The 10,944-nt window shown below is 39.7% G+C and overlaps 1 protein-coding gene across 1 annotated transcript in view; it reads right to left on the reverse strand.

The window, feature by feature from the left end:
• The window catches only part of LOC107597776 (protein transport protein Sec31A-like), a 30,779-nt gene that overhangs the window by 1,697 nt on the left and 18,138 nt on the right, over positions 1 to 10,944 (reverse strand). Inside the window, exons 11-21 of the mRNA XM_016288957.1 lie at positions 10,127 to 10,351; positions 9,031 to 9,105; positions 8,674 to 8,760; positions 7,867 to 8,230; positions 6,872 to 6,924; positions 6,337 to 6,463; positions 6,014 to 6,159; positions 5,339 to 5,512; positions 4,226 to 4,372; positions 704 to 772; positions 139 to 264 (exon numbers count right to left, since the gene is read on the reverse strand). Of these exons, the coding sequence (XP_016144443.1) occupies positions 139 to 264; positions 704 to 772; positions 4,226 to 4,372; positions 5,339 to 5,512; positions 6,014 to 6,159; positions 6,337 to 6,463; positions 6,872 to 6,924; positions 7,867 to 8,230; positions 8,674 to 8,760; positions 9,031 to 9,105; positions 10,127 to 10,351 (1,593 nt within the window). The remainder of the gene's footprint in view (positions 1 to 138; positions 265 to 703; positions 773 to 4,225; positions 4,373 to 5,338; positions 5,513 to 6,013; positions 6,160 to 6,336; positions 6,464 to 6,871; positions 6,925 to 7,866; positions 8,231 to 8,673; positions 8,761 to 9,030; positions 9,106 to 10,126; positions 10,352 to 10,944) is intronic.

Consider the following 10,944-nt stretch of genomic DNA (forward strand, 5'->3'; position numbering starts at 1 on the left):
ACCAAAACACACACACACACACACACACACACACACACACACACACACACACACACACACACACACACACACACACAGAGAGTCATGATGATGAAAACACAAGCTCTTCTGATGGGCTCTAACATCATGACCTCTCACCTGTATGCTGGACTCCTGAGGGGCTCCGGGTGGCACCTGGACTCGATCATGAGGACCGGGAGCCTCTGCTGAGAAACCCATTACCGGCGCTGTGATTGGAGCAGGGGGAGTGTAGTTCTCTGGCAGCTGAACAACACACACACACACACACACACACACAGACAGACACACACACACACACACACACACAGACACACACACAGACACACACACAGACACACACAGCACTAAGTTCAATGACACTCGGAGCAAGTACTGAACATTCAATCCGACCATGTTTCCACCTGAGAGCCAAACAATGATGCAACACATAACCTGTCCATTTTCATAAATAGTACATTGTGCACTGTTGGCATATTTAATTTTTTTTCAACAATATTTTAACATTTAAAGTCATTTAATTCAGGGTTTTATGCAATCATAGAATTTGACATAACAAATAGCAGTTATTTTAAAATATAACAAGGAAAATTCAGCTCCAGCATCATGTCAGTGGAAAACAGGTCAGACTGTTTCCTGCTAAATGGATTATTATTAGCAACATAATTATGCAAATGATAAATACCTTTTTCTTTCGTTGTCCTGCGCGTACAGCTGGAGGGTCGTTCCACCCGTCCTGAACTGAAGAGACAATATTCACACAATCACAGGGCATCAGTCACCAAAACATTTATTTGCATTTAAATAGAAACACATGCATCCATACAGCAGCAACAAAACATTTCTTCACACTCAAGTCACACTTCTAAATGTCTGACTGTCACTGCATCTTTACAGACATTTGTGTGAGTGATTTAAGCGTCTCTGCAGCTTCTCTTTCTGTCTGACTTACACTAGCATTCAAAATTCATCTGTGAATCCTGAAAAATAAAATGCATCACGGTTTCCACAGAAATATTGTGCAGCACGACTGTTACAGCTGGAGGGTCGTTCCACCCGTCCTGAACTGAAGAGACAATATTCACACAATCACAGGGCATCAGTCACCAAAACATTTATTTGCATTTAAATAGAAACACATGCATCCATACAGCAGCAACAAAACATTTCTTCACACTCAAGTCACACTTCTAAATGTCTGACTGTCACTGCATCTTTACAGACATTTGCGTGAGTGATTTAAGCGTCTCTGCAGCTTCTCTTTCTGTCTGACTTACACTAGCATTCAAAATTCATCTGTGAATCCTGAAAAATGAAATGCATCACGGTTTCCACAGAAATATTGTGCAGCACGACTGTGTTCAACATTGATAATAATCAGAAATGTTTCTTGAGCAGCAGATCAGCATATTATACTGATTTCTGAAGATCATGTGACGCTGAAGACTGGAGGAATGATGCTGAAAATACAGCTGCGCATCACAGAAATAAATTACAGTTTAACAGATATTCACATAGAAAACAGCTGTTTTACATTATAATAATATTTCACAATTTTACTTTTATAAAAATTTATTTATTTCTAAATATTTTTTAATATTGAAAATGTCTTTAATATAAAAATGTTTAAAATATTGTATATAAATATATATATATATTTTAAATCAGTCATTTTATTTTATTGTATTTTTGATCAAATAAATGCAGCTTTGGTGAACAGAAGAGACTCTTTCAGAAACATGAAAAAAATCATGCTTTTGAATTTTTTTCTTAGTCTGTTTATATCATCATATAATGCAAAACTCACACAGCAAACTTACAATAAGCACTCCGGTGTCACACTAACATTATTACCCATGAAGCTCAGAGAGATCACACAGGAAGCACAACATGATCAGTGTGCGAATTTGCAAATGACTCATAATCAATCAGCATTAAATATTAGAAGAGCAGAGTTTGGACTGTTGCTGTCCCTCTTAAACACACACACGCACACTCACACACTCACACACACACTCACACACACACACACACACACACACACACACACACACACACACACACACAATTATTTACAAAGTTTGTTAGCATGGTGTTAGCATTATTAGCATGTTGCTTGCATGTTGATAACATGTTTAACATTGTTAACATGTTGCTAGCATGTTTTAACATTATTAGCATGTTTCTATCATTATCAGCAAGGTGTTAGCATTATTTACAAAGTTTGTTAGCATGGTGTTAGCATTATTAGCATGTTGCTAGCATGTTTTAACATTATTAGCATGTTTCTATCATTATCAGCAAGGTGTTAGCATTATTTACAATGTTTTTTAGCATGTTGTTAACATTATTAGCATGTTGATAACATGTTTAACATATCGTTAACATGTTGCTAGCATGTTTTAAACATCATTAGCATGGTTCTATCATGATCAGCATGGTGTTAGCATTATTTACAAAGTTTGTTAGCATGGTGTTAGAAATATTAGCATGTTGCTAATATGACAATTAGAAATTATGCATTGGGAACTAACTGAAATATACTAGTTTAAGATGAAGTACTAAAATTACCAAAATTAAACAAACAAAAATAAAGCTAAATAGAAATATTATACATTTTTAAACTATAACCTCACGGTTTCAACACAAACTCCCTAAAGACAGCAAACACTTGCAACATGCAGATGATGCATGAGAATGCACTGTAAATCAGACGAAACGCCCCTGTGCAAACACACACTGTACACAAGCCTCGTCTTTCACAATATTCAATAGATGCGCAATTTCATCAAGGCCACGAGGAAGCAAATAATGTTTGCTGATCATCAGCAGACGGCGTATGGGCTTACATTTCTGCCACAATTCTGCGTGCACTTGTGCGCTCAAAATATGATCTTTCGCGCGCAGAATTGTGGCAGAAATGTAAGCCCATAACGGTGTGCACTTCATCACAGAGAGAGCGTCTCACCTGTGTGTGTGCTGCAGGTGTGTGTGTGTGTGAGTGCTGTGTCTCACCTGTGTGTGTGCTGCAGGAGTGTGTGTGTGTGTGTGAGTGCGGTGTCTCTCCTGTGTGTGTGCGGGAGGTCACCTGTGTGTGCTGCAGGAGTGTTTGTGTGTGTGTGTGTGTGAGTGCTGTGTCTCACCTGTGTGTGTTGCAGGAGTGTGTGTGTGTGTGTGTGTGAGTGCTGTGTCTCACCTGTGTGTGCTGCAGGAGTGTGTGTGTGTGTGAGTGAGTGCTGTGTCTCACCTGTGTGTGCTGCAGGAGTGTTTGTGTGTGTGTGTGTGTGAGTGCTGTGTCTCACCTGTGTGTGTTGCGGGAGTGTGTGTGTGTGTGTGAGAGCTGCTTCTCACTTGTGTGTGGGCTGCAGGAGTGTGTGTGTGAGTGCAGTGTCTCACCTGTGTGTGTGCTGCGGGAGTGTGTGTGTGTGTGTGAGAGCTGCTTCTCACTTGTGTGTGGGCTGCAGGAGTGTGTGTGTGAGTGCAGTGTCTCACCTGTGTGTGTGCTGCGGGAGTGTGTGTGTGTGTGTGAGAGCTGCTTCTCACTTGTGTGTGGGCTGCAGGAGTGTGTGTGTGAGTGCAGTGTCTCACCTGTGTGTGTGCTGCGGGAGTGTGTGTGTGTGTGTGAGAGCTGCTTCTCACTTGTGTGTGTGCTGCAGGAGTGTGTGTGTGTGTGTGTGCTGCAGGAGTGTGTGTGTGAGTGCAGTGTCTCACCTGTGTGTGTGCTGCAGGATTGTGTGTGTGTGTGAGAGCTGCTTCAAACTTGTGTGTGTGCTGCAGGATTGTGTGTGTGTGTGTGAGAGCTGCTTCTCTCTTGTGTGTGTGCTGCAGGAGTGTGTGTGTGAGGGCAGTGTCTCACCTGTGTGTGTGCTGCAGGAGTGTGTGTGTGAGGGCAGTGTCTCACCTGTGTGTGTGCTGCAGGAGTGTGTGTGTGAGGGCAGTGTCTCACCTGTGTGTGTGCTGCAGGAGTGTGTGTGTGAGGGCAGTGTCTCACCTGTGTGTGTGCTGCAGGAGTGTGTGTGTGAGGGCAGTGTCTCACCTGTGTGTGTGCTGCAGGAGTGTGTGTGTGAGGGCAGTGTCTCACCTGTGTGTGTGCTGCAGGAGTGTGTGTGTGAGGGCAGTGTCTCACCTGTGTGTGTGCTGCAGGATTGTGTGTGTGTGTGTGAGAGCTGCTTCTCACTTGTGTGTGTGCTGCAGGAGTGTGTGTGTGAGTGCAGTGTCTCACCTGTGTGTGTGCTGCAAGAGTGTGTGTGTTTGCCGGTCCTTTAGCACCTCCTGCTGGCGCAGACGGCTGCGGTCTCTGCAGGATCTCACCCTTCGCATGCAACAGTCGCTGTCTCAACATCTGAACACCAGCCTAAACCACACAAACACACACATATAGAGAACACGCTTACCAAACACATCACTCACCACAACTCCTGTACAACACACAGAACAGACTGGCACATTTCTGAAAAAAACATGAGTACATATTTTCATTTTATTAATTTATAAATTTTAAAACAGCAATAATATTACCGTACTGTTAAATACAATTTGAGTATTTAATAATTATAATAATGATTATTATTAATTATTTACACACATCATTTTACAAGATTATAAATTATAAAAATTTAATAAAACATATTACTATAGCACTAATATTAATTATTTTAATTATATAAAAATAAAGAAATAGATTACTATAGCAATAATATTGCATTTTAATAATAATAATAATAATAATAATAAACAATAATTAATCACTTAAATATTTTTATTTTATTAAATCATAAAAATTAAAATAGCAATAATTCTACTATACTGTATTATAGTTATAATAACAATAATAAAAAATCTATATATTTTTTTAATTAAAATCAATTAAGAAATATATTACTATTGCAATAATAATATTGCACTCTAAAATTAAAATGAGTATTTAAATTAAAAATAATTTTCATTATTTCTTCAAATATTTGTATTTTATTAAATAATAAAAATTAAAACCGCAATAATTCTATTGTACTGTAAAATAAAAACTAAGCATTTAATAATAATAATTACATTTTAATTAATAATAATAATAATTTTACCAAACAATCCAAAAAATATAATACTAATTTATTTTGGTGGAAGACCAAACCAAATTCTATTGTTGACAACAGTTGGCTCATACATGTTCTTCCTAATACATGTTTCAGACGACAGCTGATGCGTGTTGTGTTACCAACAGTATAAGCGACTCAAACTCACAACACATGCAGATGTTGGAAATCATGAGCAGCTCACCTGTAAGTTTCACTGTTACTATGTAAATGTGTATGAGTGTGTGCACCTGGTCTGGGCTGTCAGGCAGGTAGCGGAGCGCTGAACTCAAGCTGCCCTGTGATGCCAGGATGCTGGAGTACTGGATGAGCTTCTCGGTCAGCGCTGAGCTCTGAACACAAACCTCGCCGCTACGCAGACGCTCGATCGACTTGCGCAGGATCATCACCTTCTCCACCAGATCCTGCAGACGCACGTGAACACAGACGTCAGCGCACGACAGCATTCACTCAATATGTGACCCTGGAGCACAAAACCAGTCATAAGGGTCAATTTTGTGCAATTGAGATTTATGGATCAGCTGAAAGCTGAATAAATAAGCTTTCCATTGATGTATGGTTTGTTAGGATAGGACAATATTTGAAAATCTGGAATCTGAGGGTGCAAAAAAAACTAAATATTGAGAAAATCTCCTTTACAGTTGTTCAAATTAAGTTCTTAGCAATGCATATTACTAATCAATAATGAAGTTTTTATATATTTACGGTAGGAAACTTACTAAATATCTTCATGGAACATGATCTTTACTTAATATCCTAATGATTTTTGGCATAAAAGAAAAATGGATAATTTTGACCCATACAATGTATTGTTGGCTATTGCTACAAATATACCCCAGCGACTTAACACTGCTTTTGTGCTGCAGGGTCACATATATAAACGTGAAAGAGTGCGTGTGTGTGACCTCCAGCTCCAGCGGCGAAGAACAGTCTCTCTGTGACGTCCAGCACTCCACCAGACGCTCGATGTTCCCCGAGCAGATGAAGCACAGACAGGCCTGCAGACAGCGCTTCTCTGTGCCTTCAGCCTGCAGACGAGCACCCAGAGTATCTGCACACACACACACACACACACACACACACACAGAGCTGTCAATCCTTCGAGCTTCCGAGCTCTGATTGGATGAGCTGCATTCAGAGCTCTTATACTCTGTACTGATGCAGAAGTGTGTTTGTCAGCAGCAGCAGACTAATCAAGAGACTGTGGTTAGACTCGTGATGCTCTCACCACAGAGAGGAGCGAACGCCTCGGGGTTAGCGTAGGTCAGCAGGGCCGCTAGCGCCTCCTTCCAGTTATCCAGCTCACAGCTCTGGACGATATCACGCCAGTTCTGCGTCACCACTGACGAGATCAGCTGACGGGGAAAACAACGTGGAGGAGGTGTGTGTGTTTATATTAAGGAAAGCTGGTGTAATACAGCAATAGTACGATATAAGATTTGTAATTCAGATATTGAACTAATTGCGGTTTCCCAGTCATTCTTGAGAAGTGGGACAAAATGGTGCAAAATTGAAAAAAAATAAATTATCTTGTACTCAGATAAATGAAACTACATTTATGTATCTTATATGTACTAAGCTACTGAGCTATGTTTTGATACAACCAACCAACTTTTCTCTTTAACAAAATGTGCTTTTTTTTTTTTTTTTACCTTGGACTGTGTAATATAATTTCAGCTTTATCTTTAACAGCATTCAAGACGTTTTTTTAACATTTTCATACCTACAAAAAAGATCACCTTGTATCCCAATAATAATTATACCTTGGAGTTAAAAGGTATACTGAATATGAAGAAGAGAGTTTTTCTCTCAGGAACTAATGAGGAGAAAAAACAGATAAACAGGGACGTTAAAAGGGCAATAAAAACTGCTAAAAATAATTATAAAAATAAGATTGAGGATGTGTTTCTGCATGGTAATCTTAAAGCAGCCTGGAAAGGAATTAAGAGTATGGCTGAAGTAAGTACACGGGTATCAAATCAACAAATGCCTATGGAGAATTATGATGCTAATTTTCTTCTAAGTATAATGAATTTTTTTCTCGTTTTGATACATCTGTTGTAGGTAATGAGATGGCACTTTTTATAGATCATATTAACAAGATGGCAGTTTTTAAAGATAATACTAGTTCCTCTAATAATTTTAAATTAAATCAATTAGATATATTGAAACAGTTGAAGGCTACACCTATTTTATGGTGTAATAGGATGAAATTAGATTTGAATGTGTCAAAAACGAAAGAGATGATCATTAGTTTTAGTAGGAAAACACTTGCACCTCAAAGGGTGGTCATTAATGACACACAGGTTCATGTAGTGGAGGAATACAAGTATTTAGGAACGATTATTGATAATAGGCTGAAGTTTGATCAAAACACAGATGCAATTATTAAAAGGTCAAATCAAAGATTGTTTGTGCTGAGGAAGCTGAATTCCTTTCATGTACAGAGAGTCATTCTCAGGACTTTTTTTAAATTCATTTGTTGAAAGTATATTGTCCTTTTCCTTTATTTGTTGGTTTTCCTTATCGTCTACAAAGAACAAAAATAGTTTGCAAGGTATTGTTAATGTGTGCTCAAAAATGTTAGGTGTTCCCTTGCGAAGTCTTAGATTTTATTATGAACAGCAAGTGATGAGGATGGCACATAAGATTATAGGAGACTGCACACACCCTTTGAATGAGTATTTTGAGTGGATGCCCCTTGAGCGACGTTTAAGGTCAATTAGATGTTCCACAAACTGGTACAAATTTATCTCGCCCTTCTCTTCTCGTCCGTCTCGTCTCGCCTCGCCCTTCTCGTCCGTCTCGTCTCGCCCTTCTCGTCCGTCGTCTCGCCTCGCCCTTCTCGTCCGTCGTCTCGCCTCGCTCTTCTCATCCGTCTCGTCTCGACTCGCTCTTCTCATCCGTCTCGCCTCGCCCTTCTCATCCGTCTCATCTCGCCCTTCTCTTCTCCTCCGTCTCGTCTCGCCCTGCCCCGTCCGTCTCGCCTCGCTCTTCTCGTCCGTCTCGCCTCGACTCGCTCTTCTCGTCCGTCTCGTCTCGCCTCGCCCTTCTCGTCCGTCGTCTCGCCCTTCTCGTCCGTCGTCTCGCTTCGCCCTTCTCGTCCGTCGTCTCGCCTCGCCCTTCTCGTCAGTCGTCTCGCCTCGCCCTTCTCGTCAGTCGTCTCGCTCTTCTCGTCAGTCGTCTCGCCTCGCTCTTCTAGTCAGTCGTCTCGCCTCGCTCTTCTCGTCAGTCGCCTCGCTCTTCTCATCCGTCTCGCCTCGCTCTTCTCGTCAGTCGTCTCGCTCTTCTCGTCCGTCTCGCCTCGCTCTTCTCGTCAGTCAGCTCGACTCGCTCTCCTCGCTGGAGAAATGAAGTCTGATCTGTGATGCGACTGTCGTTCGGCACGCTGCATTGAGCAGCCGCGTTCAGTTTTTAATTGTAGTGTCTGTTCTTTTACTGAACTAAATGATTTTTATTACTATAAAAAAATCTAAACGACGGTGGGGGTCGGTGACGCGGTGGGCAAGTGACGTAACCGGTGCTGCGGCTTAACACTGTCTATCGCGGCAAGCCTAATACACACCTGATCAGAAAGCGTCTGCATTTTCTCAGCCAGATCATTCACGTCTAAACCGTTCGGATGAAGCTTCCTCCCCAAACACGCTGAGATCTGCAGGAATCGAGGTTAGAATTAGAGCTTCACTCAAAAACAAACACGTTTGAGTCTGATTTTTTCACCAAGCATCATCAGAAGACTTGCTTTTTGGTCATTATGGGAGTCAGTGTAATATCTCCAGGTCACATTATTCCTTTATTGCATTCCAAAAAGCATTATTCCAATGATTTTAATGAGGTGGGGTAAGATGTGTCAGTGGATAAACAGCATTATGCATTATCCCTGCTCTCCCCGAATGTAATGATTTGTATTGTGATGCGATACCTTCCTCTGCAGCTCGTCTTTACTGAAGCCCAGCAGCCGCAGAAACTTCACACGCGCCTCATCCTCAAAATTCACCTGTTAGAAACACCGCAGAACAACGACTGATTGAAAGTGATGTGTGCATCAGTTCTCAGAGCATAAATGTGACGTTCTGTGGCTTTTAGTATGAATATGATAGCTTTAAGATTATCTATATTTTCTAATCCTGTCTCTCAAACAGTAAAGTATGGCGCTTGCAACACCAAGGCTATGGGTTCGATTCCCAGGGACTATATTTTTTATTTTACAGTGAATTATTACAAAAGTATTATTTATTTTGTTTTTATTTTATTTAGCAATAATAATAATAATAATTATATTAATAATAATAATAATAATAACAACAACATAGCGGCCCTATAAGCTCTTCAAACAAGTTTTTTTTTAAATCACATTTTAAAATCCTAAATACACTAAATACAGCCATTCCACTTCCCCAATAATAATAATAATAGTAAAAATAATACTGAGACTAATAATAATGACATTATTAATAATAATAATCATAATAAATAAGACTAATAATAAAAAGAAAAATAACAATACTAATAACAGCAAGAGCAACAACAATAATTTAATAGTATATTAATAATAATAATAATAATAATTAAAATAGCTAACAATAATAATAATTATTAAAATAAAAAAGGCTAATAATGACAAGGAAATGAATACTACAAAAATAATTATTATTTAATAATATTTTAAGAATTTAATTTAATTTTTATTAGCATTATTGTTATTATAAATATTATTGTTGTTGTTATTACTAATATTAGTAGTAGAATTCTTATACAAGTGTTTTTTAAATCACATTTTAAAATAATTTTTATCCCAAAAATCACAAATAGATTTAAAATCGTGCAGTTCTACCCAACATTATAAAAAGTCTCTGAAATTTATCATTTTGTTCAATTTCTCAGACTTCATATCTGTTTTTCACATATTTTGCATCTCAAGTAAATGCATCCTGATCCTCTGTTAACTATGCGACTGAATGAATCCGACTCCTGTGTGCTTCACAGAAGAAGTTGTGTGTAAATGTGAAAGTTTGTACCATGAGGAACCTCCATATGTCCTGCTCGGCGTCAGACGGGGCACTCCTGATCTTGCCGTGGCAGTAGCTGCTAAAGGATCTGGATTGTAGAGTGGCCTGCAGCTCGGCTGAACGCTGGAGGAACGCCGTCTCTGTGGTCACCTGACTCACATGCACCTGTCGCGGGATTGGCTGCTGCTGAGGCGCTACTTTAGGGCTCTCAAACATCACCAGCTTCCCTCCGAACTGGAGGAGACAGAAGCGAGCGCAGACTCACAGCAACATCTTAAAGGAGACACATTATGCCCCTTTTTACAATATGTAATATAAGTCTCAGGTGTCCCCAGAATGTGTCTGTGCAGTTTCAGCTCAAAATACCCCACAGATCATTTATTATAGCATTCTGAAAATGTCTATTTTGAGTGGAAGCAGAAACACGCTGTTTTTCGTGCCTGTCTCTTTAAATGAGCTGCTGCTCCCCGCCCCCTTTTCCTGAATAGAGCTGCGCCATTACAGCTCGTACCTGCTAAACACATCTGTTTTTGTTCTGATTATCATGTTTATCGCACTGAAATCATGCGTTTTAAACCATATTAGTTTAAACTTCTGATATACAGTTTTCTGAGTGCACACGCACAGAAAGCGGCTGTCACAGCATGTGAGTACTAAACTAAGCTCTCATTCACACACAAGTTTACGTTACAAACACACACCAGTTATGTCTGTGAAGGTGTCTGTGAAGGTAAACAGCTGGGAAATAAATCACATGTGTATTTTAGATCTGTGTGGCAGCAGCAATATACAGTAAATAAATCAATAAATCACTGCTCTGTCGTCTC

This window comes from Sinocyclocheilus grahami, unplaced genomic scaffold, assembly GCF_001515645.1.
Source record: "Sinocyclocheilus grahami isolate Dianchi unplaced genomic scaffold, SAMN03320097.WGS_v1.1 scaffold236.1, whole genome shotgun sequence".
In the NCBI taxonomy this organism is placed as follows: domain Eukaryota; kingdom Metazoa; phylum Chordata; class Actinopteri; order Cypriniformes; family Cyprinidae; genus Sinocyclocheilus; species Sinocyclocheilus grahami.